Source organism: Mus caroli, unplaced genomic scaffold, assembly GCF_978045245.1.
Source record: "Mus caroli unplaced genomic scaffold, Mus_caroli_1 scaffold_6, whole genome shotgun sequence".
Taxonomy (NCBI): Eukaryota; Metazoa; Chordata; class Mammalia; order Rodentia; family Muridae; genus Mus; species Mus caroli.
The window spans coordinates 107,588,612-107,616,188 of NW_028227261.1; the positions used below are offsets into that span (position 1 = coordinate 107,588,612).

The following is a 27,577-nucleotide window of genomic DNA, read 5'->3' on the forward strand; positions in this document are numbered from 1 at the left end:
TAAGCAAAAGCATTCTTTATTGTATGAATCTAGACTATCTCACCCCACTCACACCTGAAGAAATCAAAACAGTATTTCCAGTGTCCACCTCATCCCCCTGAGAGAACTCTAACTCAACATTCATTTGAGGTACTAACAGTTTGTGTAAAGTGTGCTACAAACACCCAGGATGCTTTGTATGTATCAAAATAAAGTATTTACCTTTTTTTGCTAATGAGAATAAAAGGCACCATTGTAAAATGCACATCTGGATAGGAAAATATCCTTTCCAAAGGCAACATCTTTGCCCTCAGAAAGCAGGATGCCAGGAGACATTTTTAAAGTTTTCAAAATCTGTACAAAGCTTATTCACACTCTTGTGACACCCAGCACATTCACGAATGACAACCGTGTACGTTGTCCATCTCATTGGGCACACAGTCCACAGCCGTGGCGGGCGTCTTCCTTGGCAAGGCGATGCACTACGCCATGCGCTCCTTGAAGAACCACCTCTGGTTATCTGAGTTGGTACAGTCCCGTAAGTATGGTGCAAAGCCGTCGTCTGACACCTTCTCTGTGGCCTCCACACATTTCCTGCTGTGCTTGTGAACTAAAGTGCCATCCTACAAATGAAAACATTGTATGTTCAAAATGATTTTAGTGATTCCTCAGAAAAGCCACGTTTCCCTTAAGGCAGATTTTGAAGACCCCAAGGAGTGACTTTTAGCATTTCGTAAATGTCAGCAATGCAAAACAGCGCCACCTGCTGGCTACTCAAGAGGATGGGAGGGAGCCTCTAGCTCTTCACCACGCCCCTCCTTCAGTGAAGTCACAGCCGAGATCCTTTATGTACATACACCTCCCTCATGTCTTTCCATCACCTAACTCCAACCATGACTTCCTTCTCCTGAGCCGATTAACAGCATCACGTGACATTCTAACTTGGTGGCAGCATATCCAGGTGAGGGACCTGAGTCCCCAGGTCACCTGTTCTCAGCCTGGTCACAGTCTCACATCCCAGGTCATGGCAGTCTTTGACAGCCAGCTTGCTTCCTCAATACTTGCTGTGGGCATGGAGAGCCTCTCTTTGCTGTGTATCTTGCCCCTCTCTCCTCTGTAGTGTAAGAAACATAACAAGGGGCCAGCAGCCAAAAGTGACAGTGCATAGGCTCCTGGTTCCGAGGGAGAGGCTTTGCTAACTGCTAGATGCTGTTAACCCTCACCCTTCCATGGCTCTCCAAGTTTCCCCCTGAGGAAGCTAAAAGTAAGGGGCTCGCTACAGCATCTCTCTGGCCAGCCTTCTACACAAACCCACGTCTCCAAAGTGACCAGTGAACTTTAAGGTAAAATCTTTGTTTGTGTGGGGGCTATGCACGTTCACACACATAGGCGTCTACACATTCATGTATGTGTATGCAGAGACCAGAAGATGACAAGGTATCACACCTCCACCTTCTTTACTTGAGACAGGGCCTTTTCTGACTCTAAAGCTCATCAATTTAACTAGCCAGCCTGTCCTGGGAATCCCTGTTTCCTAAGTACTGCCTCCCAGGTGACCTGTCAGGGCTTTTCCGGGGGGTGGGGGTGCTGAAAGTCTGAACTCCAGTCTTCATGCCTGTGTGCCAAGCATGTTACCCACTGAGCCATCCCGCCAGCCTTACAGTGGAATTCTTAACGCAGCATGTGACCAATCTTGTTTCTAGATTGTACTATAGTTCTCTGGGGGTGGGGGTGGGGTAGAAGAAAAATGCAAAAGGAAGAGGACAACAGATTGTGGACTGTGTGGATTATTTTTCCTAAACTATTGTATTTTAAGACAGGTCTTGCTAGCCTGGAACTCACAATCCTCCTGCCTCAGCCTCCTGAGTGCTGGGATCATAGGAGTGTGCTACCATATCCAGATCTTACTTTCTTCTGTCAAACAGGTTAACACCACAGGGTTAACACCGCAGCTCTTCCAGGGAGCCTGCAAACTCCACTGCTTATTATTCTATTTCTCTACAGGAAAATATATTTCAACTTTGAATGGGATTTCGGACTGCTCACAAATGGGTCAATCAACAGTATATGGAAAGCCAGCTCTATCCCAGGCTGCCTCTTTGGTCCCATCCCAAACAGCCATGAGTTCTCTACAGGCCCTCACAGCTTCCACAGGAAGTCCCGGGAATCTCTAAGTCCTTCCTGGAGCAGAGCAAGGCTGCTGTTATCAAGCCTGTTTCAGAGCAAGGTGAAATGATGCTCAGAGAAGAAGGGTGGGTCATGCCTGGGTCTAACCTCATGTTCTGGCACTTGGGTCACTTACGACACTCGTATACCCACCTCACCCCCACACATTAGTGTCAACTCTACTTTCTATTACAACCCACAGCAGCTCATAATGTAAAAGACTGAAAAAGAAGAAACCCTCACTGTCAGCTCATAATGTAAAAGACTGAAAAAGAAGAAAGCCTCACTGTCACCAGAAGCCATAGACTCACAGTCATTCCCCCAGGGTCAAAGTGAAGTTTCCAGTGTCTGAGAACCACCGGGACCAGGCTAGAGTACACCTGGCTTCCGCACAGTCGCACAGTGGGCAGATGGCACCGAAAGCTGCATTCACTGACCTCCTGTAGGATGAACTCCTGGTTCTCTGGGACGGTCTCTCGGCAGAGATCCATGACAAGGGTATCCTTCCCGTCCTCCACGGTGATGCAGGCTTCGGGCTGGCGGGTGTTATAGCGTATTTCTTTCCGGGTCGTATACTCGAAAAACTAACAACAGTTTAACAACCAACATATGTCAGCTTACCTTGTGATATGGAGGAAGACGCCCTGCACAAGTTTATCTAGGGTGGTAATTTCTCAACCTGCATATCAGACATTCACATCACAGTAGCAAAATCATAGTTATAAAGTAGCAATGATAATAATAATATGGCTGGAGCTCACCACAACATGAGGAACTGTATTGAAAGGTCACAGCATTAGGAAGGCTGAGAACCACTTCTCTACGGGAAATAAGTGAGGGTGGGTTAGAGCACCACCCCTACCCCACACCACCACTGCCATGACCCTGTAGTACGGTTCCAGGTATCTTGAGGTACTAAGTTGACCTCTTATTTAAACCTAGATAAGACCCTACTCCTGGATTTTTTTTTTCTGTCATGCCACATCCAAAGTAACAGACACCGTGAATCCCACATGCTAGGCTAGTGCTCTGCCACTGAGTGATACTCATGCAGAGGGCTAGTGAGAGGGGTAAAGGCTCTGACGACCTCACCTGAGTCCTGTCCCTGGGATCCACATGGAGGGAAGAGAGAACTGACCCCCGCCATTCTGACTTACACACACACACACACACACACCACACACACACAGAGTAGGTATATACACACACACATACACAGGCAAATAAATACATATTTTTTAAAAAGTGTTTTAAAAGAAGAGCAACAAAGCTTGCCCCTCCCCATCAAGGCCCAGACCTACCTGGTTCTGACCCATCCCGTGGCAGAGGTACAGAAGGACCTGGTGGCCTTCAACATGGTTTTCATTGGGAGGATTGTAGTCAAGGCAGTACCCTCTTAGTCCTCTGTTCTGGAGCTAAACAAGACACAGAGGTGGCACCTCAGTCTAGATTTCCACACACCAAAAGGACTCCACACAGGTTCAGCGGGGAGAACACAATGAGAGAGGAGCCCTGTCGCTTTGTCCAGCTCTTTCCAGTCACTATAATGTTTTCTTATGCTAACAACAGATGGGAACATGGCCAAACTTTAAGACAACAAACCTGGCCTAAAAGCTTGCACCTCTAACTGCTCGGTCACAGCCTTCTTGCTGCCCTAGCACAATCTTGGGTGTGGCCTCACTTCCACGATTAGGAAACACGGAGGAGAGAGGTACAGCTTACCGACAGTGCCACGAGTGAAACAGTACGCACACAACCAGGCTGGGGTAAAAGCAGTCATGGCAGAGAAAATGAGGAGGTGTGGCTCAGACTAAAGGAGTCTTCCAAAGCAAGCTGCAACAGCCCGACACAGTGTGTGGATCCCCACTAGAATCTGCAACCACCCACAGAGCAACCTGAGAAATGGAGGAGTGTGCGCTGAGTGGCAGAGTGAACAGGAGCGAGGCTTCGTGGTTACGTGGCAGGCTTCATGGTTACGTGGCAGGCTTAGTGAAAATGTGGCAGGCTTCGTGGTTACGTGGCAGGTTGTGCCCACTTGAGTGTACAGAAGGAAATCACAGGACACCAATAGCCAAAAGCACCGAGGCAGGACAGGGAAGAGGAAGCAAGAGGAAGAGAATGTTGACTACAGACACAGGACTCATTACACTATTCCCGGTGCTTCGGTACATTTGAACACTTTCACCTTGAAAACATAATTTAACACTAAACCCTGGCTTTGTAGTTATCCAAAATGGGACAGCAGCATCTCAGATAGGCAACAGTTAGCCCATAGGGAGATGGTTCAGCTCCTAGCAAAATCAAGACTCTCGCCTTGTTTGGCCTCTTTTTTTTTCTCTACATATTCTGGATGACTGGAAGGGAGTCTTCTGCCTCTGCTATTGCTTGTGTTGTTTCTAAGGGCCACAAATCACTAACTGGCCAGGCCATTAAGATTAAAGTAATCTGAAAATACTGGCAGAAACTAAGACACAGAAACCCCACATATGCCCATGCCCCACAATTAACTGACTGGTGAGATGTTCAATGGGTGCATGCATGTCCACACAGGTCTAATGACTGGAACTTGGTCCCCGGGTCCCAGAGTGACAGAAGAGAAGCCACTCCTGAGAACTGTTCTCGGATCTCCACATGCAGCAAGACATCCCAGTTAATTAAACAACAAACAGTAGCTCACCCCTGACAATTTCCAGGTGCCTTCCAGTCCTGACCTTGCGGACCCAGGGCCCAGACGCCCAAGGGGAGAGGAAAGGACGGTACATACATGATCAGACCAGAGGGGTGAAAACGGGGGAGGTCTGGGGTGCTCACAAATGGGGAATTCCTCCCCAGGACTGTTGTTCAGACCTAAGGCAAACATCCACTCCACCATGACCCACCACTTACCATCCCAAAGAAGCCAGGCCTGTCCTCCGGCACGTGCAACTCTGGGTACACTGTATCTAAGAACCACTTGAAGTCTTTACACTGGAGCTTGGCCCGAAGCTTCTTCCTCTCTGTCACGTCCCCAAAGGGTTCCTGAGAAAACAACAGAACGCTGAGTCCCTACAGGCTGCCTATCCACAGCTGTTCTCGATGAAATCACTAGCTAATGTACAAGCCACACTCTTACTGAGCTGGGTGCTGGGCACAGAATATTCAAATTGTCCCCTGTCCTCCATATGTGCACCACTGGCACCTTCACAGTCACATAAAACAAGTGAAATGAGATTTATTTTTAAGAGGAAGAACAGGGGGACAGCAGTGTGAAGGGACCAGATACTTATTGCCCTTTTGGGGAGGAGGGTGTCACATGTCAGTCTTCAACAGAATAACACATTAGAGTGGGGACAGTCACATCAAAGGCAATAAGCAGAAGAGACTGTCACACTGGCAGAGCTATGGGGTCAGGAGACAAGGCACCTGCAGACAGAGCCTAGGAGCCCCCACATCAATATCCTGGACCCATGCACCCTGGTGGACTCTAGCCACAGGCTGTTCTTATGTCTAACCAGAGGAATGGGATGGCTTACGGCTGTACCCTTCTTATTATTGATATATGAATATTCACTCTCAAACACAGGCAAGTGGCCTAGATATCATTTACTATAAGTGACCGGCATGTTCAGTATAGTGAAGTACAAACATATGCTGAACATTTGACTCACTAATATGAGCTCAAGACTGCAGCGAGCAAGTGTTTGACTTTACAGGCACCCCCGTTGCCCTCCAAGAGCGTTGTTTTGGTTTTGTTTTGGTTTGGTTTGTTTTTTTTTTTTTTTTTTTTTTTTTTTGGTTTTTTGAGACAGAGTTTCTCTGTGTAGTCCTGGCTGTCCTAGAACTCACCCTATAGACCAAGCTGTCCTCGAACTCAGAAATCCGCCTGCCTCTGCCTCCCAAGTGCTGGGATTAAAGGCGATTGCCACCACTGTCCTGCATTCTCCCAAGAGCTTTTGAGTAATGAAATAAAGCCTGCCACCAGGTAGCACAGCAAATGTTCACACAAGAACAACAGCAAGGTCTGAGATATGACTGTCCTTGCTCTAATTTGTTTTCCTGCTGAAGACTGGTGAGGGACACCAAGGAACGGCAACATATAAACATCTGGATGTCACATCTATTGCAATGCCAAGTGCGGGCCCTCAAGACCAGGGTCCGTACGTAGACCCTATATGACCTTGCCTCCAAATTATTTCTGATTGGTAAATAAAGATGCTGACAGCCAACAGCTGGGCAGAAGAGACATAGGTGGGGTTTAGGATTCCGGGTCTGGGGTCTGAAGAGAACCATCATGAGAAGACTGTGAAGGGTGATGAAGAAAGACACCATGAGTTAGGAGTCAATAAAGCATGGGCTTAAGGGCTGGGCAACTGGAGCCTAGAGGAGACACAGTAAGTGATAACTCGGGTTTCAGATAGGAGAGTAGATTCTGATAGCATAGAAGGGTAGAGACCTGCCCAGCTCTTGTGCTGTTTGAAGCTTACTATAAATAATAAAAGTTGTGTCTTTTATCCAGGAACTGACAAGGCAGGGTAGAAACCCCAGGTCCGGATTAAATAATGTCTACGACATCCCCAGTACTTCCCTCTAATAACCTTTCATTTGTTTTGTGTCAGCCTGCATGCACATATGGAAACCAGACGACAAGTTGTGATACTCGGTTTGCTCCTTCCATCATGTGGGTCCTCAGGACTGAAGTCAGGTCTTCGGACTTGGTGGCAAGTCCCTTCACGAGCCATCTCACTGGTCCCACAAGTCCTTTCTTTAACGAGTCACAGTGCCCACCGCTTTAACCAAAGCCCACCTTAGCATTGAGCATACAGTTGCATTCAACACCTACTGACATGTTTGTTCTGGGGAGAGGGGTACACTTTGAGAATAGCAGCTGAGAGTTCCAGGCTGGTTGGCAGTGAGGAGCAGGTATTTTAGTCTGTTGCTCTAGGCAAGACAGAAAAAGCGGAGGCAGATGATGGGGAGCCTCTAAGATACAGGGCCTTGCAGCAGATCAGGTTGTTGGCTCCTGGGTTCAGCTGAACTGAGAAAAGCCCCCTGGCATGCAGGCCCCAGGCCTGCTACCGCCTCCCCTGAGCTACCAGGCCTTAGGGAGGTTCCTTTAGTTTCTCAGTCTCCTTCCCTCCTCCTCTTCTTCCCCCTCCCCCTCCCCCTCCTCCCATTCCTCCCCTGTCTCCTTGTGTGTCAGACTTCAAAGCTATAAGATGAGAATTTGGTAGCTACCCTGCAGGGCCTTGGGAGAATTTTCCATCAAGGGCCAGGGCAGATGTCTTAACGACCTCCTGTGCCAGCAAGTGGCCCTTAGATATGCAGAGCTGGCTTCTGACCTACAGAGATGGCTGTTTAGAGGCCATGGACCCAAAGCCTTGTGACAGGAGCAGGGGTGGGGCAGATCCATAGGTCTCTAAGGCAGGGACAGAATGAGGCTCTGAGGCACAAGCAGCCCCTGAGGTATGGTCCTGAAGAGAGATACTAACTTGCTCTCATAGGGTCTCATTCATCACATGGAATATGGGCTCAGCTCAATGGGTGGCTGGATTCCATGGGTGCAGGGATATAGCTGTGGAAGAATAAGGCTGTAGGTTTGTGAACCATTCCAGGGAGTGCAGGATGAAGGGCACAAGAGACTGCCAGCTAAGAAGTCAGGTGTGCTCTGAGCAGGAACTTCAGACAATAATCTGTGCTTAACTCCCAACCCGAGCACATGGGCTCAAGAGGAAAGCCAAGACCCCTGCACCAGTGCCAACAGATGACACCATACAACCCAGACTAAATGTGTCAGCACAGCCAAGACTGGCAGTGCCAACAGATGACGCCACACAACCCAGACTGGACATACCGGCGCAGCCAGACCTGGCTGCTCTCTAGCTCTTTACCTCCGTGTTGAGTCGCACTGTCATGGACATCCACAAATAATCCCTTCAAATCGTTCAACACGCATGCTCCCAGGAAGGTCTAACAAGGCCAATGCCTTTCTGAGTTGCATTCACACTGTAAAAGTGTCTTTTCCACAATCTATTGGGGCCTTGGATTTCACACCGTGTTTCTGACTTTATCAGCTGTGGTGGTTTGAATTTGCTTGGCCCAGGGAGTGGCACTATTTGCAGGTATGACCTTGTTGGAGTAGGTGTGGCCTTGTTAGAGGAAGTATGTCACTGTGGAGGTGGACTTTGAGACCTTCCTCCTAGATTCTTGGAAGTAAGTCTTCTCCTAGCTGCCTTTGGAACAAGAGGTAGAATTACCACCTCCTCCAACCCTACGTCTGTCTGGACACTGCCATGTTCCCGCCTTGATGAAAGTGGACTGAACCTCTGAACCTGTAAGCCAGCCCCAATTAAATGCTGTCCTGTATAAGACTTGCCTGGGTCATGGTGTCTGTTCACAGCAGTAAACCATAACTAAGACACAGCCATCTAAAGTGACTACCAGTCAGTGCTTCTTGCATTCCTAAATGTAAGAAAGTGACGCAGGGCCAACAATATGGCTCAGCTGTTAAAGGCACTTGCCACAAAGTCTGACAACATGAGTTTGATTCCTGGAACCTACGTGGTAGTAAGAGAGAAGCAATTCCCCTAGAGTTGTCCTCTGACCACAACACATGTGCCACAGCATGCGTATGCCTAAGCATAAACACACACACACAAATAAATAAACACAAGAGAAAAATACCTAACAGCTCTTATCTAAAGGTGTTTTCTCTGTGAGATTGTGATGTGCCTTGCAAAGAAAATACCTGTAGGTAAGAGCTGTTCAGACATGGGTTCCAGTGCCCTTGGCTAAGCAAACAGTGTTGATGAACCAACAATCAATCAATCAATCAATCAATCAAGAGTCCTCAAACAGAACACATGAATGGTATGTCCTGATACGCCTAACACTCCCAACTAGCTGGCAAAACTATTGTGTCTGAGCCTCACAGGAACCTAATATTGCTAGAAGCAATGGCATGAAAATCACTAATTCAGTATTTGTAGCAGCTTTTATAAAACATGGTTCTGTGGATTGTGAGAACTGACTGGGTATTCCTACCCATAAATGGAAGAAGAGGTTTTCTCACTCACCAGGCGGGCCTGGGGATTCCGGTGGTAGTAGAGTTCTTTAAATTCATCCATCCACACTTCTGCAGCTCGGACACTGTTGGCCAGGGCCTTGCTACGGGAATAGGGAGCTTGCTTAGGGAAGACGTGGCCCACGTGGGAGCACGGGTGCGTTTCCAGTGTGCCACCACACTGCCAGATCTGCAATGGACGTGGAGAGGGGAGGTCACACAGTGAGCAAGGGATGGCTGCCGGTCCACAGGGAGTGCAGTCTGGAGGTGGCACCCTCCAAGGCGCTCACCCTCCCCAGGGACAGAAGCCACTAACTGGCATGCACCTGGCACAAAGGGAGAGAATGAGAAAGCAGCCCTGAGACAGGCAAGACACAGAAGCTAAGAACCTCAAGGCCCAGGCTACAGCTCATGCACTTGACTGGCGTGGGCCCTAGAGACCACGCCAGCAACCCACTTCCTCGGCGGGTCGGATGTGCCTTCATTACCTGACACCACAGAAGAGAAGAGAGCAGCAAGGAAGAAGAGAGGTTTGAAAGGTAGAGAGGAAGCTTCTAGAAGAGGCAGAGCGTCCTGACACCTAGGGAAGAGGCAGAAAAACTGTTAGAATCACACCCAAAACTCAGGTCACTTGGGGCCTCGTTTTCCCAAAGGCATTCTTGAAGGAGCCTAGCATCTGGTGTTTATAATGTAGGGTGTGAACACTGTGTGGTAGGGAGGAGGCCAAATTCTTCTTAGCTAACTGTTTTCAAGAGGGTAGGACAACAGAAAACATTGCTAAAAATATTGGTTTTGATTCTGAAACACGTTAAGATTCTGCTGACGAGGAGATGGCTGAGACACTAAGGCTCTGCAAGAGGGGCTTCCAGGGCAGCAGCCAGGCCTGCGGCAGAGGGCAAGCTTCAGACCACAGACTCAATCAATTGTGTCTGACTTTGTACAGTGAACCTGTGAACATGCCTGTTTAAAAGACAGCGCCCCACAGTTATCAGCTGTGCTACATGCAGGAGCCGCCTCCTAAGCTGAGCACAGAGGTCAGAAAGCAGCTCCAAGAGGTGGGCCCAGGACTCTGGCTCTGGTACCCGTTCTGAGTGAGCATGGGCAAGTCATGGCCACTCCTAGCCTCAATTGCAAGAGAGAGAGAGAGAGAGAGAGAGAGAGAGAGAGAGAGAGAGAGAGACGCTAGAAGACTTGCTGTGCTGTTTCCAGCACAAGTCTGGCAGAAATGTAAAAGTACATCTCCCAAAATAGCTGACTAAGACATCAAGCATGTTGCTAAGATGTGCTTGTCAATGTCTTTCAGGTTAATTGGATATGCCTCCAAGGCTGAAGAGGGGGGGCAGCACAGGGGGGGAGGGAGAGATGTGTGTGTGTGTGTGTGTGTGTGTGTGAGAGAGAGAGAGAGAGAGAGAATATGAGAAATTAGAACACAGAATGAGTCCAAACAAGACTACTCACCCTAAAGGAGAACTCAAGGTTTTCTCCTCCCCAGACTTCCATTCCTGTATCGTAAGACCCCAGATAATCAAAATATCTCTTACTCACAGCAAACAGGCCCCCAGCCATAGTTGGAGACCTAGAAAAAAGTAGTACCTATATTTCAATGCAAGAGACACAAAGCCCTCATGAACGGCTGAGCAACCCTCACCCTGCCACCCCCGCCCCCGAGTCTCTGATCCACGAAGCTGAGTGGCTTTCATGTATTCATCCATCCACAAGCACACCTGAGCTCACGCTCCCTCTGTGCCTTACACCAGGCAGAGCCTGGAGGCCCACAGATACACCCCACAGCCCTCGCTTTGAAGTTCAGATGAGCTGAACAGCCAAGTCTTCCATGTGTGACAAAGGCTACCCAGAGCCCTGTGAGGGAGGGGAGGGAAGATCCAAGCTTCCTGAGGAGGCGAGGTCTGGGAAGAAGGAGCATGGCCACACCCCCTGACATGAACAATGGCCTGAGCAGGAAAACCCCAGTGCTGTTAGAAGTTTAGAGATCAGAGGCTGGGGAGCCAGCACTTGCCTGGCAAGTGTGATGCCCAGGATTCCACCTTCAGCTCAATCAGGGAAAAGTGCAAATTTTAGCTTATGCATGCTTCTCCCTATTAAAATTTTTAATTAATTAGCTGAAAGATACCAATATAAAGTCTATCTGTGTAGCAAAGATATTTGATAAGATAAATGCTCTGGGGAAGCACCGATGTAGAGAATGGAAGCCATCCCTCCCATAGGACAGGCTCTGAGATGAGTGGCCAGGAAGGCTAACCTGACCTGATAACATCTATAGGAGACCGCATCAACTGCCGCTCCCGCTGGGGAACCACGTGCCACGTGAATACCAGCCGCCAGTCAAAGCCGCCAATCTGGGGCTCTCCCGAGTTGCCCAGGTACTCAAAGGTGTTCCAGTCAATCACATCGATAACAGGGCACACCACTGCGGACTCCTTCTCGTGGATCCTGTAAATACCCAACACATCCATCTCATCTGTCTGCTCCAGACCTCGCAGGGGGGCAGCAGGACCACTCCTGGGTGAGAAGACCCACCTCCCTTATTCGGGGGTCTGGGTTATGTTGGGGGCCACCATGGAGCATGGGAGAAGGTGGAGAGGAACTGAAATGGGAACATCCCACAATTCCATCTCCTCTCTTCCCGTCCTCGGGCATTCTGGCTAAATCTGAATCTCTTTCAAAGAATCAAGGCGTGTGAATATCACACATGCTCAAGTTCTCAGGAGTGCAAAACGCTTCATCAAGAAACAACTATCTCTGGGATGGCTTGGTGGATAAAGGAGCCTATGGCCAAGACTAATGACCCGAGTTCAATCCCTGGGACCCACCTGGTGGGAAGAGAGACTGACTCCTCCAAAGTGTCCTCTGACTTCCACACATGCAGTGTGAGGTACCCATGCATGCTTGCTCTATCTCTAAATGTGATGCAATTAATTTTTTTGATAAAAAAAATTTATTTTAAGACCAGAAGATGTACCAGGCATGGTAGTAAATGCCTTTAATCTCAGCACTAGGAAGACAAGATGGTTCTTTGGAGAGTATGAAGCCAGCCTGGTCTACATGGTGAATTCCAGGACAGCTAGATAGAGGAACTATGTCAAAAATAAAAAGGAAGAGGAGAAGGAGGAGGAGGAAGAGGTAGCCTGAGGTCAGGCTCATAGTTAGACTCTCATCTTTAAGGATTTGAACATTGCTCTTTATTTGCTATACTGTATCAGCCAAGTCACCTGATGTCTCAAAATCTATTGCCTCTATGATAACAAGATGGAGATGTGTCCTCACAGGACTAAAATGAAGATTCCCAAGGGCATGTCTGTAAGCTCAGTGGATGAAAACCTGGAACCACCGCTTTTCTTTCCCTGTTACTGTGAACAATGCAGTGAACTAAAACGTCTTAACTTGTGTGTGTACACATCATCAGCCTGCACACATGCTGGCTTTGCTATCCACAAACACTCTCCAAGACCAACTGTCCATCAGCGTGACATCATTACCTTTGACACATGGGAGAAAATGAATTGAAAGGGAACTTCCCCTTGGGAACTCATTTCTTTGGGTTACAGCAGGGAGGGAAGCTATCTCAAATGTAAGTAAGACCTTCCAATCTCGGCATAGAGGACACATGAAACAGAGAGGTAGACTGGAGCCGCTCCTGTCCTAGACCAACAGAACAAAGTCAGAGAGACAGCAGATGCCAGCTGAGGTGGGACTGGCAAAGGCCATGCCGGAGCAGACAGTGCATCTGTCAACACCCACCTCTTCAAACAAACTGAGGGACTGTTGGTTAGAAAGGTGGAGCAGACTAAGGACAGGTCTGCTTGGCTGCAGGTCTTTGGTGGGAACCACAGAGAGCCCAACTTTAGACAAAGAGGAACCTGAGGAAATGCCACACTAATACTCGGGTGCAGGGCTCTGCCTTGGGGGTAGATGTATGCATGGGGAAGTTTCCAGAATTAAGAGCACATCGTGCATTACTCAGCATCCTCCGCCTGCAGCACACCAAGAACAGTCTTTGACATGACGACCCAGACGTCTATTTCCAGAGGCCCCTGGAGGGAAAGGGCCAGGATACAGCTAAGACTATCAGGCACAGCCTGCAGCCCTATGGGTCTCATTCCAATGTGTGCCAAAGTCCTAGTGAGCTTTGAACCCATCTAGAAGCTCAGTGAAACTCTAAGAGTCAGATACAAACATCCTCTGGGTATTTTCAATGGATCTGCAGAATGGCCTTGCTCACAGGGAGGAGCTGCGCTGATAGTCTAAGAGTCTGCCACTCTGATATTCTGTTAGCTCACCAGCTCAGGGGGTAGGTTGGCATCCACAGACTTCACACTGGCCCCAAGGGTAGCCATCTGCTTGCACGTTGTGGGAGAGACAGGGGAGCCGGTTGGCCAGACTCTAGATAGCACACTATATAGATCTGAACCTCAGCCTCCAGCTCAGCTCTAGAGAAACCCCGAGGCCGTCACTAATGACAGCTCTGACCTTTTGTCTGCCTACAGTGGGGATCCTAAACAGAGCTCCATCTGGGGGAACTCCTGGCTTGCTAGCTAACTTCTGCCTTCTATAGTAGACAATTGGGAAGCCTGGGAGAGGGAGACACAGAGGACCACAGCCAGACCTACAGTGTAGACAGCTAGGTAAGAGGCTGGGGATGACAGGGAACAGCCTTGAAGACGTGTGTGTGTGTGTGTGTGTGTGTGTGTGTGTGTTTTATTTTTAAAAAGTATACTTTACAACTAAACTAGCATAAAGGTAAAAATACAGGCTAGGTTCTTTCTGCTCATGTATACTTGCATTTTTTAGTTCTGATATTTAAAGAAATTAATATTTTTTTAAATTGCAGGCTCTAGGGATATGCTTCAAATATATAAAGCTCTTAGTTCAACCTCTAGTACTATATGCACATACTTGTAAATACACACACACACACACCTCCCTACCTCTTTTAGGGTCTGAGTTTCAAGGACCCCAAGTGTTGTACTTAATGAATGCTGAGTAACTCCAGTATCCATGGCTAAGTGAGCCGTGCTTGAAACACACATGCAAATGCACATCCCCATGAAGAGTTCGTCTGCAACAACTTTGTAAGCCTGGGGTTGATGATACTCCATGGCTCTGCTATAAGAAGCTGGCACTGTAGCAGTTCCCAACAAGCTGCCAGTTCTAAGCACCTTTCACACACCACTTCATTTACCATTGCACCATCACAGAGATCCTGCTGAAGGGTACCAGATGTGGGCTGACACCCCAACCCCCTCAGCAGCCAAGGTAAATCTGTCCTTGCTTCCACCCCCATGGGGTCTCACACACCTCTGCAGCAGAGGCTCCAGCCACCCCTCATGACATTCACAGTGACAGTCTAGGAAGGTCAGCACTTCGCCCCTGGCCGCAGAGGCTCCCAGTAGCCGGGCTCGCACTAGGCCCTCTCTCCTGCTAGCACGGATCAGGCGCACCTTGGGGAGCTGTGACAGCTCGTTGGCCAAGCGCTCCTTCAGGTGCTCTGTGGACACAAACAGAACAGTGGTCATTGTCCCACATCTTTGGCAGAGCAAACATCCCAGCCCCCACCATCCAGTGTCTGCCCGATGCTAAAAAGTATTTCATAAGGGACTGCAGAGAGGGCTCAGTTGTTAAAAATCTGAGGTCCCCTTCCTGAGGACGGGATCCAGGTTCCCAGTACCCACATCAGGCTGTCCCTAACAGTCTATAACTCCATTTCCAGGGGTTCCAGCACTCTCTTCTGGCCTCCAAGGGCACCAAATACATATGATGCATGCACACACATACACGCACACTTGTGGCTGATTTTTAATGTTATGTGTGCATGGATGTTTGGCCTACCTGTAGATTCATGCATCATTTGCCTGTTAGGTGCCTGCAGAGGCCAAAATAGGGTATCAGATCCCCTGGAACTGTAGTGACAGACCATTGTGAACCATCAGATAGGTGCTGGGAACCAAACCCAGGTCCTCTGGTAGAACAGCAAGTGACCGCTATTAACCACTGAGCCCACTCTCCAGCCACCAAATAAACCTTTATTTAAAAGTCCCTCAGAGGTTGACTTGTGCACATAAAAGCTGAAACCAACTGAATATGGTCCCTTGCCTCTGTGGACGCACTGTGACTAAAGCTTCCTCACCAGGATGGTGAAGTTGGGAGCTGGTGGAACCTTTTGGAGGCGGAGCCTATGGGGAGGCCCTGAGGCTGCTGTGAGAGTGCACTCCAGGGGGGACACAGGACTCCTGTCACCCCCTCTGCCCCCAGCCCCAGGCTGGGAAGTATAACTTCCCACCAACGCCTTCCACTATAGCATGCTGAAGATGAGAAACGGAATTCCCCAAACTGTAAGCCAAAGAAACCCCTTCTCCCTTCTGAGCGGCCTGCATCAGGTATTGCGATAGTGACAGAAAGCTGCCTAAGACATAGTTTTTATTAAAACAGTAATTATGGTAGCAGACATTTTCCTTGTTTGGAATCAGCACTTTATAGGGTAGCAGCTACCACAGCTTGTCAGGGGATGTGCACATCTCGGTCTGCAGAAGAGGTTACGCATGAAGATGACAGGCAACAACTAGCCTCCAGTCTCCTAATTCCAGGACAAGGAGTCACACTCTGACTAGAGGGTCAGGGGAGGATGATGGGAACCCACTTGAGCCAAAGAAAGGGAAGAGAGAGCGTTTCCCTCGCCACCCAAAGTTCTCATCCATTAGTGAATGTTCTATGTCCTCTCTAGACGTGCTTAACACACTAACATTCCTCACTGGTTTTCTGTTTAAGCTCTAAATGACTGCCCGTGAGCTGACAGCACAGATGAAGAAGGTGACTTTACAAGCCACGCCATGACAGTTGACCTCAGTGTGGTGTGTGCACCCTGAGACACATGTGGGTTTGCCGTAACTGATGTGGGGTGTGCCTGTGCTGTTCCCTAGGCTGAGGAGTCGACCCTCAACTCCCTACCCCCTACCCCACAATCAGTTCTGGTAAGCAAAGAGAAGGCAAGTGGAGCTGCCATGCCAATGGCATCCCAGGCCTCGTGGCTCCTCCCTTGCTCTCTATGTGGCCACCACAGGAAGGTCAGTAGCAGCTCAACACTCCCCACTGTGAGGGACTGCACTTCTGTCTGCTCAAGAACTGTCTAATTCCCACCAGATAATATAAGCAATCTGGTATTTGATTTTTGGTTCTGATGTTGATGTCAGTCCATTTGGTTGGTGATCAGTGTTGGTATGGTAGACAAGAGCTAAGTTTACAAATCTGACACCATTTCATACAAACAGAAGTTATCATTTAACGAGGCATAAGTATTTTCAAGGCACTAACATGCATCCCTAGCCTCATCTCACGTAGTCCTCACTGTGAGCAATCCTATACTGTAGGACTTATGATTACCCCTTTATGGAGACTGAACTCATTAATGCCAGAGCTCAAAGCTGTGGAGTCCCTGGGTAGGCGTGGGGTCCAAGCCCTCAGTGAGACGTATGAGCGGGCTGCATGTGACCTCATTTATTTTTCCATGTAATTCTCTGACAGAGGAGTGGATAAATGTATTCTCAGGGCAGAACCTGCAGCTCAGAGAATAGGAGTGACTTCCCAAGGTACCATGATGGTGTGGCCAGACCAGGGTAGAGCTTGCCTCAGACCCAGGGATCCTCTACCTGGAGTTCAGGGGCCCCAGGCTGTGCTCAACATCAAACTCCAGCCCTTGCTTGTTCTCCGTCTCCTCCCTGCCAGGGATTCTAGCTGAGCTCACAGTCAACAGAATAAAGACTGTAATTCTCTCTTCCTTCTTTCCTTCCTTCCTTCCTTCCTTTCTTTCTTTCTTTCTTTCTTTCTTTCTTTCTTTCTTTCTTTCTTTCTTTCTGCTACTTTTTATTAGATATTTTCTTTATTTACATTTCAAATGTTATCCCCTTTCCTACTTTCCTCTCCGAAAAATCCCCTATCTCCTTCCCCTTCTCCCTGCTCCCTAACCCACCCACTCCCACTTCCTGGCCCTGACATTCCCCTATACTGGGGCATAGAAGCTTCACAGGACCAAGGGCCTCTCCTCCCATTGATGACTAACTAGGCCATCCTCTGCTACTTATGCAGCTGGAGCCACAAGTCCCACCATGTGTTTTCTTTGATTGGCGGTTTAGTCCCAGGGAGCTCTGGGGGTACTGGTTGGTTCATATTGTTGTTCCTCCTACGGGGCTTCAGACCCCTTCAGCTCCCTGGGTACTTTTTCTAGCTCCTTCATTGGGGACCCTGTGCTCCATCCAATAGATGACTGTGAGCATCCACTTCTGTATTTGCCAAGCACTGGCAGAGCCTCTCGAAGACAGCTATATTAGGCTCCTGTCAGCAAACTCTTGTTGGCATCTGCCATAGTGTTTGGGTTTGGTGGTTGTTTATGGGATGGATCCACCAAGTGGGGCAGTCTCTGGATGGTCGTTCCTTCAGTCTCTGCTCTAAACTTTGTAACTCCTTCCTTTTGTTCCCCCTTTAAGAAGGATCAAAGTATCCACACTTTGATCTTCCTTCTTCTTGAGTTTCATGTGTTTTGCAGATTGTATTTTGGGTATTCTGAGCTTCTGGGCTAATATCCACTTATCAGTGAGTGCATATCACGTGTGTTCTTTTGTGATTGGGCTACCTCACTCAGAATGATATTCTCCAGATCCATCCATCTGTCTAAGAATTTCATAAATTCACTGTTTTTAACAGCTGTGCAAGATTAATTTCTAATTCCCCTTGCAGCTGGGTGCGGCTATGGTCTGACGTTCTGCCTGACGGAAGAAGGTTGGGAACGTCTAGAAAAAGGGTAAGTCTCTTGCAGCATCCTTTTAACTTTTCTGGCAGACCAGAATGGTGGGGTGTGAGGTGCTAGGCCAGGCCAGGCAGACTGGAGCTGCAGAATCCCCCAGAGGGGAGACATGTGTTAGGAGGGGACAAGTCCAGACATCATCTTGACCTATTACACCAAACTCCTGTCACCCCAGGTGAATTTCTGTCTGTGAGAACAGCCCAGCACCTGTAGGTCCGAGCACAGCCCGGCTGTTACACAGCCCACAGGTAGCAGCTGCCGAGTGTGTGATAGCTCAGGACAATGACACAGTTACATTTAAACTGCAATGACACTCAGTGATCTCTGTTGCTTCATTCCTGACACTTCTCCTCAGTTAAGCCCAACAGTCTCAACTTTAGCCAGTCACCCAAAATCTACTGGCGAGGGTCACTCCATGGATATACTAGTCACAGCTAAGCCAAGGCAGCCCTGTGTTTGCCCTCCCCTCCCCCATTCCCATCCCTGCCCAGCCTTGCCCCTGCCCTTGGCCATTCCTCATAGAGCACACTGACCTCTTGACGACCCACCTGTCCCTCTGAAGCTCTCTAGGTGGCTCCTACCAGACTCCTGAAATCTTAATACCTTATGGTGACCTCCAAGGCTCTCCACGTACAGCCTCCTCTCCCTGCTGGCCAATAGCTGACCCTAGAGTATGCCTCAAATTATCACTGAGCACACCTAGTCCCTCTTCCCTCTCCCTCTCCCCCTAGCCCCTGACACAGGGCTTACCTCTGTCGCTGTAGTCATCTACCAGAATGACCTCCTCCAGCAGGATGTCAGGGGAGGTCTCAAGAACACTGTAAACTGTCCGAAGGAGTGTGGACCAGGCTTCATTATAAAATGCTATGACAACAGAAGTCTTGGGCAGGTTATCATAATCGTATTTCACCTCTCTGCACCTGTAAACAGAATGTAACTTCAACAGCAGAAAAGCCCGAGCGTATAGCACTGGGGATGGAGTGACGATAGGGACACAGACCATAGTCTTTAGGCTTCCCCTGGGAAATAATCTACTAAAAGATCTCTCACTGAGCTCCAGAAGATGCTCAAGAGAAGGTGTAACCATAACGCCTGCTTATGGGATACTGGTTTCAAACCGTAAAGCAATGTCAAGACTTGGACAACACACAAACTAGACAGAATCCAAGGGAGAGAGCCTGTCACTCACTCGGGTCTTGGCTATCCTATCTGTCCACCCCATTCCAATCCGGCTCGGCTCAGACTGTTCCCTCCTCCTGGCAGTTTCTGCTTCCTCCTCCCTTCTCTTCTTGGAAAACCCCCTATGCTTTCCAAAAGCAGCTCAGCCCTGATCTCCTCTAAGAAGGAAAATGTCTGTCCTGGAGAGATGGCGGCCACACGGAGCTCCAGCACGGGGGCTCCTCCATTTCAACAGGTGCAGGTCACACGATTCCTGTCACCCAGGAACTGTGCCCACCTTCCCCAGCATGCAAAAGTCACTACACCTCACAAAGGTTGGAAGCCGAGCACACAAACTAGATACATGGCGTCTATAGTAAGGGACAGCTTCTGGGGGTGAAACTGAGCCTGTCTAACCATCGAGGTGGGGCCCTGACTAAGGCTCCTGGGAGTCAATGATCTCCTGGCTTGGTCAGGAGTTTGTGTCACTGTGCACTGAAGGCTCCTGGTCGATACAACAATCTATCCTCAGAATCACCTCAGGGCTGTGGCGCTCACTATGGGGCAATGCCTAGAAATTGTCAGCAGGAAGTGCTGATGGCAAAACGAGATGATAGCAGAGCCACCAGATTTCAGACTCTGGGACCATGCCACGGGATGAGCTGGCTACACCACAAGAAGATAAGCACCGAAGAGCAGCCAGTCTCCTGGCCTCCAAGAGAGGGCCTCGAAAGACAGGTGAGACTCGAGAGACACAGAGCTACACAGAGGAGCACAACCCACAGCTGCCCACTAACTAGCAATGCTTCGGTGGCCCACCTCAGTCAGTCACCAAGTATTTCCTGATTGCCTGCCATGTGCCAAGTAGGCAAGGGCTTTTATCCCTAGAGCTTACCTTCCGGGGGACAGTAATCAGGGAAGCAAATCAATCATGACAAAAATGACCTATGTAACAGAGGAAGTCAGGAAGGGTAGTGGACAAGAACCACAGAGGAGCGAGACGGAAGTGGCCATAGATAGAATTAGTGAGGTAGTGGGCTCTCTGCAGAGGTGACATTCCCCATGAAGTTTAGTGATTGTCTAACATGCATAAACCCCTGGGTTTGACCCCAGTACCACATAAACCAGGACTGGCGATGTACACGTATCGTCTTGGGACATAAAGAGAGGCAGATCAGAAGTTCAAGGTCATCTTCGCCGCCTGGGATACGTGAGACCCTGACTCAGAAAAGCCAAACCAAACCAGGTGGTTAGAAACCTAGCCCCTCAAAGCACATGTGTGACTTAACTTACCCCTGGCACGTTTTCCATTTTATTTTACTTTGAAGTTTTTCAAACAGGAGGCAGGAGGACCAGAAACTTCCACTGACTGTCCACCCAGGAGTTATCACACACGAGACCCCAACCCATGCTGACTGTCCACCCAGGAGTTCACACACACGAGACCCCAACCCATGCTGACTGTTCACCATCAAGAGTTCACACATAGGAGACCTCAACCCATGCTGACTGTCCACCATCAAGAGTTCACACACACGAGACCTCAACCCATGCTGACTGTCCACCATCAAGAGTTCACACACACGAGACCTCAACCCATGTTTATTACCCACCCCGCCCCCACCGTCCTCATCTCAGACTGTTTGTAAAGAAACCCCTGCATAGCGCAGCACCCACAGTTTCTTGAACATGTATCTCTAAAATAAAGATTTGTTCCTTAACGTATCTGTTTCTGCCACGCTTTAGAAATGGAATGTCTTTTGGGGCTACCCTAGCTCTCTGCTCTGTAGTCATCCATCAAAGCTAAGCAGGCGGCTGACAAAGTTTCAGGAACCAGAAAGGGAAAAGTTGCCAACTGAATTGTACAGAACAGATTCATTTTAGAGATGTCAGCATGGGACTCCACTCACATAAAATCCAGTATTTAATCTTTACCTCTGAAATCACTTCCTGGGCTGGAGAGGGAGTTAGTTCTGTGGTTAAGGGTGCTATTTGCTCTTGCAGATGACCCAGTTTGATTCCCAGTACCCATAATAGAAGGCTCACAACTCCTGTAACTCTAACTCCAGGGGATTCAACATCTCTGGGCCTGCCAGCACATACACACAAACATACAATTAATAATAAAAGCATGTACCCCGCGTCAGCTTCACGGGTTTGGTTTTAAAGCTGAGGTTCAGTGATGTCAAACGGTATGCTCAGCTCACAGAGCACAGGGCTGGGAACACACCGGATGTCTATAACCAATGGTCTTCTCGGGAGCTCCTGGCTCATTCCTCGTATCCAATAGGAGGCATCCTATATGGCACTCCTTCCCACCAAACAGTGATCTTCCCTTGCTCCTTCCCAGGGCCCTGTAGGACATTTTCCCAGGATAAATGTCACAACCACTTCTGCAGTGAGCCCTGAGGCTCCGTGGCCATGGCCTGGCTCTAGTACCACTGTAATGGCTTCTCTGGAATCACAAATGGCCTCTTGAGAGACTCTGTGTGGGGCAGGGAGCTTCTCTCCTCAGCCAGTTCCACAGTCTCATCCCAGCTGCATCCCAAGGCACTCAAGGAAAATTGAGCTGTGGCAGCAGGGACATCCCGCTGTCATGCAGCCAGGCAGGAGCGATACCTTCAGACCCCAGGCTGTAATTCATGGGCACAACAGTACCAGCATCAGGAAACTCTAGTAAGCCACACACAGGAGTCTGATCGATATTCAAGGTAAGAATTCAATCCAGCCTCAGAAGGAATAACATCAAAGAAGAAAGCAAAAATAGTATATTTCAAACTACCATACAAGAAGAGAAGACATGAAGAAGAAGAAGCAGGGAAGTGGAGGAAGAGGAAGGGAGGAGGAAGAAAAGGAAGAGGAAAAAGAAGGTGGTGGTGGGTGACATTTTCTCCATATTACAGTGTAATGGGGCACAGGAAAGGCAGCTGCCACTTCCTGAGACTATTCGAGCAGCCCCATGGGGGAGGCTGTGAACAGGTAAGTGCGCTAGGGGTCACAGTCTCCTGCCCCATAATGGGTTCAGATGACCAAGATGCAGGCATCATGTTGGCTGAGACTTTCTGAGACTCTGATCCAGACCCACCCATCTATGGTATTCCTAAACTCCTGATCAAAGAAACATAAAATAATGAATGGCCATTGTTATTTAAATTGTGACATTTTGTGTTGATCCATCCTTCAAAACAAACCATAAGGAAGTCCAAGATGAGGGACTCTTAGACCAACATCACTGTATTCATGTCAGTGGCCTGAGACAGGAAGAGGCTGAGTCAGGACACAACACCATGAGTGCTGGCCTACAATCCAAACACTGGAGAAGTAGAGGCATGGGGATCAGGGGTTCAAAGCCATCATCAGTCATATAGAATGTTCCAGGCCAGCTGGACCTATACAGTGAGGCCCTGTCTCAAAAAACAACAAAACAAAAATATTGCAACAAGCCAGGCATGGTGTGTCACACCTGTAATCCCAGTACTTTAGAGGCCAAGGCAGGGGGATGATGGTGAGTTCCAGGGCAGCCTGAGATACAGAGAAGCCCTGTGTTGTAAAACAAAACCAAATGAGCAAGTAACAAAAGACAAGAATATAACAAATATGACTTATAACATAAATGGCATAATCAAATCCAAAGTATCAGTATTAATGTGCACAATAAATATAAATGATAGAAATATCCGCTTAAAAGTCAGTCAACCTCCCTCCCTCCAATTTTCAGATATGAGGTCTCAGCTACTGCTCCAGTGCCATGCCTGCCTGCCTGCCACCACACTCCCTGCCATGACAGTCATGGTCTCACCCTCTGAAACTGAAAGCAAGGCCCAAACTAAATGCTTCCTTTTTATAAGGTGCCTTGAGCATACTGTACCTTCACAGCTATTTAGTGATATGCCTAAAGCATATAGGTCCAAAATGAGTGGGGGAAAAAAGGGGCAGGAAAATGGATCCAAAGCTGAGGAGGTTCTGTGGATCTGAGAAGGTTCTGTGGCTCTGAGGAGGTTCTGTGGATCAGAGGAGGTTCTGTGGATCTGAGGAGGTGTTGTGAAGGTTCTGTGGCTCTGAGGAGGTTCTGTGGAACTGAGGAGGTTCTGTGGCTCTGAGGAGGTTCTGTGGCTCTGAGGAGGCTCTGTGGAACTGAGGAGGTTCTGTGGCTCTGAGGAGGTTCTGTGGCTCTGAGGAGGTTCTGTGGATCTGAGGAAGTTCTGTGGATCTGAGGAGGTTCTGTGGCTCTGAGGAGGTTCTGTGGCTCTAAGGAGGTTCTGTGGATCTGAGTCACTGGCTAAAGGCCACAAGCTTGGTCTGACAAAGATTAAAAAAACATTCTATGCTTTGCAATCCTTTTTGGAAAGCAGAAGAAATACTAGTTTAATATCCACTTGATATGGGATGCTTCAGAAAGTTAATGTTGCAAGAGCAGATAAGCTCTCTCTCTACAAAAGAGAAGTCCCACAAGCTTCCTCCTGCAAGCTCAGCAGGGCACTTTCTGTCTTGTGGACAACTATGAGGAGTTATTCTGAGACCCTCTGACATCCCAAGTCCTGATCTCTGAGCCTAAACACACACCTAGCCCCAGCAGTCAAGGTCACAAAAAGGTCAAGAAAGCTCATTCCTCTAGCCAGCAGCAGACAGCTGTGTGGCTGGTGCTGGCACACATGACATCACCAGATATGGGTCAGAGGACACCACCACAACACAGTCACTCCACTTTCTTTCCTGATACCTAGATCAGAATGTGAGTGGCAGACAGCAATCATCTTATTACTGTATTTAATGAATACTTTTTTTTTTTAGTGTAATGTTAGCAACTCTTGGCCTGTGACATAATCCTTGCTAGTTTCAACGCAGTTATTATAAATTATTTCCTCTACTTTCCATCATACCATGATTCCTCTGAGCCAGCAGTCCAAAACAACTAGGTCAGCAGCTCCAGCCAGGTCACACATCAGAGCCACAGAAATTCTGATTTCATTGTTCTAGAGAAGGTCCCTGGCACTGAGAGAATTCCCTAGGACTGCAGAGCCCAACTATATGGGCTCCCCCTACTTGGGCCTGCTATCGAGAAGTAAAATCCTCCCTCCTCACTAGCATCAAATGAGAGGCACTGGAGAAGGGCCTGTGAACCATGAACCCATGAATTGACTATGCTGCTATCCAGAACCTTCGCTGACTAGACCGCTATCCAAGGGCCTTGTTTCCTCCTCGAGTCAGCACTAAACTAACAAAACAAAGCTGTGCCCGCAACTGTCAGATCCTCCACCGCATCTCAAGAAAGCAAAGTCAACTTCCCAAAAGTCCCTTTACTGATCGGACCCCGGTGCCAGACCTTGCCCTTGCCAGCAAGGGCCAAAGCAGATGTCTCTGGGTTGACCCGTCCTGTGTGTCCTCAGGCATGTATGCAAAAGGCAAAGTGAAGACAGCAAAAACTTTCGACTTTGCGTGTACGCTCATGTTCTCTCTCACCCACACATCTCGTGTATATTTTCCAAAGTCTGTTTCTATACTTGGAAAAAGTCTAGACAGATACACAGCAAAATGTTAATAACAGTTTTGCCGGGGTTGTAAGCTGATTTTTTTTTCCTTTTACTTTTGGAGTCTTGCTATGTGGCTCTGCTTGATCTGGCCCCAGACATGCACCACCATGCCTGCCTTAATGCTCTCTTGTTGGCATTTTTTTAGCTGTTTGGGGTTTTTGCTTTTCTTATTTTAAAATTTCTGAAGCCCACATATCTTGCTTTTATAATAAAAACAGATAAATAACTGTTCCCACCTAAAAAGGAAAACAGAACGTATCTACCCAGACCTTCTGGGTGACCTGCTGCATGGCTTTTCTTTGGTTTGTCTGGAAGTTAACTTACAGGCTCGCCCTCCTTGACAGTTAAGGACCCTGGTTACCTCTCTGCTGATTAACTGGACTCCTGAGGGACCCTATGCTGTGAGCACAGGATACCATCTGAATTCTCAACCCAAATCTCAAGATTGACTCATAACTACTACAGAGACCCCATCCTGTGTGGGGGTTCCCATTCTGTAGCTTTGGTTATTCAATCAATCTTATTCCCAAAGTATCAAATGGAAAATTCCAGAAACAAATCAGTTACAAAAGGAAGATTGTAAACCTCCTCAAATACTGTAATAAAAGCTTGCCCTTTCTATGAGATGAATCATTCATCCCCTTCCTTGTCCAGTGTATTCACACTGACCACCAACAAGCCGTAGTCACTTAGCAGCCATCTTGTTGCAGGACTGTCTCGGAATCACAGTGCTTAGTATACATAAGGTTTGGTACCACGTGAGAGAATTCAGACATCTACTAGGATCTGGAAGCTGCTCCCTGAGAATAAGGGGGTGGGGGAGGGGTAAGACTATTATTATGCAGTATTAGTGAGACTCCCTTGCAAGGCCCCAGCACTGCTAACCATATGGAGGCTGTGCCTCAAAGACTGTCCTGATCCAGACATACACAGCTCCAGTTCACCTTTCTCTCAGGCCAGCCAAAACTAAGGAGGCAGGCTCTGCTGCCCGAGTCAGAGGCAAGGCCCATCCTGCTGGGTTGGATTAATTTCCAGGGTCAATGGCACAGCAGGATCTAGTCTCAAATCCCGGCAGGACACAAGGCAGCTGCATCACCATGGAGACAGGAAACCGTAAGCCCCACAGGTCACCTAAAGTGTTTCAAAGAGATATTCACAACTCCTAACCATAAAGGAAATTGGATCCTGAGAAGAATAACTTTCCAGCCAAATGCAGATGACACGAAGGGCAGTTGAGGAAGAGGAAGTAAGCAGCACAGGGCCCTCCCAGGTGACACCCAGAGTATACAGACTAACCCTCATCAGTTCCCTAGTTGGCAAATGAGGAAACTGAGGCCAAATCAACTAAAGACTGAATCCCACTGTCAGAGACCGCAGAACTAGTGAGCAAAAGACCTGCCCTTTCAAAGAGCTGAAGCTGCCTGAGGCACTGGGTAGGAGTAGAGAATCCCTGCCAATCCCAGCAATTTTGACTCAGAAAGAGAGTGAAAAGGGCCTCGGGCACAGCCATGGCAGTAGGTGAGAGAAATTCAGTTAAGTCTGTTAAACTCTCCCTGATGGGGGCAGGGGCACAGCAGACCGCTGATCTCATCCTCTCGCAGCTCAGTGTTGCCTATGCCCTCTGAGTCCATTTCCAAAGTGGAAAAAAAAAATGAACTGTCAAGGCCTGGGGAGTAGAAGGTGGCAAGCGCCTGATAATCACACCAGGCTGGCTCTGTGGCTCTAACCAGGACCCCTTTCTGAGTTCTGTTTTCCAGGCAATCTACCGAGCTCAAGTGGGGACTAAAAGTTCTCTAACAAATTTAAAGGGTGGAGGCATCTGGGAGACCCAGGGTCAAAGGTGGCAGCAGCAGCTGCTGCGGGGTGTTTGCTTCCTTGTCTCTCACCTGTTGAAAAGCCAGCAGCTCCAACAGGAACTAGGCTCTGACTACACAGGATCTGCCCTGCACCACCTACAAGAGTGTGCTCGGCTGGACTGAAGAGTCACAGGCGCCCTCCCCACAAATCTCTTCTTCCCACCGCCCTCCACCCCAAGCTAGGACTTCAACAGCCAGAGAGAAAGGGAGGCGGCTCCCGGCCTCGGGCACGGCCATTGGGCATCTCGATGGCTCTGCTCTATCCCTGGGCAACAGCACACCCACACCAATGAATGGGGTCAGCCCTGTGCTAGTCGCCGTCAGCTCCCCGGAGTCACAGCCACACCCACAGTCCTAACTGCCCTCACAGGCACGAAGTAGGGGGTCTCTTCTGTGTGCTTAACTCGAATCTCACCCTGTCCCGACAGAAAGACAACTTTGAGGTGTCTGATTCAAGGGACCACTCAGTTACCAGTTTGACTTTCTTAGGTTCGTTCTGATTTTTTTTTAAACTTTCCCGCCTCTTCGCCCTCTAGATACGCCCCCCACCACCACCCCCGCTCTGCACCACCTCCTCCCGAGAAGGATGCTGCGTCCCACGCGCCAGTGCTCCGCGACTACTCACAGAGGGTTCCAGCGCTCGGGCAGGCGGCGGTGCAGCGAGATACGGTCGCTCAGATAGATGTTGATCTGGTGCTGCTGCACGCTCTCCTCCTGCAGCCGCAGCTCCTCGCCCTGCAGCTGCAGCCGCACCGCCTCCCCATGCGCTCCCAGAGCATCGGCGGGCAGCGGCGGCCTGGGCAGCACTGGCTCGTGACGCCCGGGGAGAGGAGTCCGCGGGGGTCCCGGGTCCAACGTCCCCGACCTGCTTCGAGCCCGCAGCAGCGCGCCCAGCCCAGCCAGGGCCAGCAGTGCCAGCAACGCCTCCCGGCCGCGCCGCAGCCCCCGCGGGCAGCGCCTCCTCACCGCACGCCCCCACATGCACCCGCTAGCTGCACCCCGTGGCCTCGGACCGAGGCTGGACCCGGATCCCGGA

The 27,577-nt window shown here is 49.0% G+C and overlaps 1 protein-coding gene across 2 annotated transcripts; it reads right to left on the reverse strand.

The window, feature by feature from the left end:
• On the reverse strand, positions 1–27,577 carry Galnt12 (polypeptide N-acetylgalactosaminyltransferase 12). 2 transcript variants are annotated; one of them, XM_021160646.3, is made up of 10 exons: positions 27,167–27,577; positions 18,747–18,916; positions 14,501–14,690; positions 11,450–11,635; positions 10,643–10,760; positions 9,198–9,374; positions 5,032–5,163; positions 3,447–3,560; positions 2,583–2,729; positions 1–602 (listed from the first exon to the last, which is right to left on the reverse strand). In XM_021160646.3, the coding sequence occupies exons 1-10, from the start codon at positions 27,520–27,522 to the stop codon at positions 462–464; spliced, it is 1,731 nt and encodes a 576-aa protein (XP_021016305.1). In that variant the 5' UTR covers positions 27,523–27,577; the 3' UTR covers positions 1–461. The 2 variants fall into 2 exon arrangements, with proteins under 2 accessions (XP_021016305.1, XP_085695435.1); XM_085839309.1 differs by lacking the exon at positions 11,450–11,635.

What these genes read in the sequence shown, in the direction of transcription:
- Galnt12 (XM_021160646.3), bottom strand. Translation starts at nt 27,522, where the DNA reads ATGTGGGGGCGTGCGGTGAGGAGGCGCTGCCCGCGGGGGCTGCGGCGC. An exon ending in AGATGACTACAGCGACAGAG is followed by an intron (nt 14,691 to 18,746) that starts GTAAGCCCTGTG and finishes TTGTGTCCACAG; the next exon opens with AGCACCTGAAGGAGCGCTTG. An exon ending in CTGGAGCCTCTGCTGCAGAG is followed by an intron (nt 11,636 to 14,500) that starts GTGTGTGAGACC and finishes GGGTATTTACAG; the next exon opens with GATCCACGAGAAGGAGTCCG.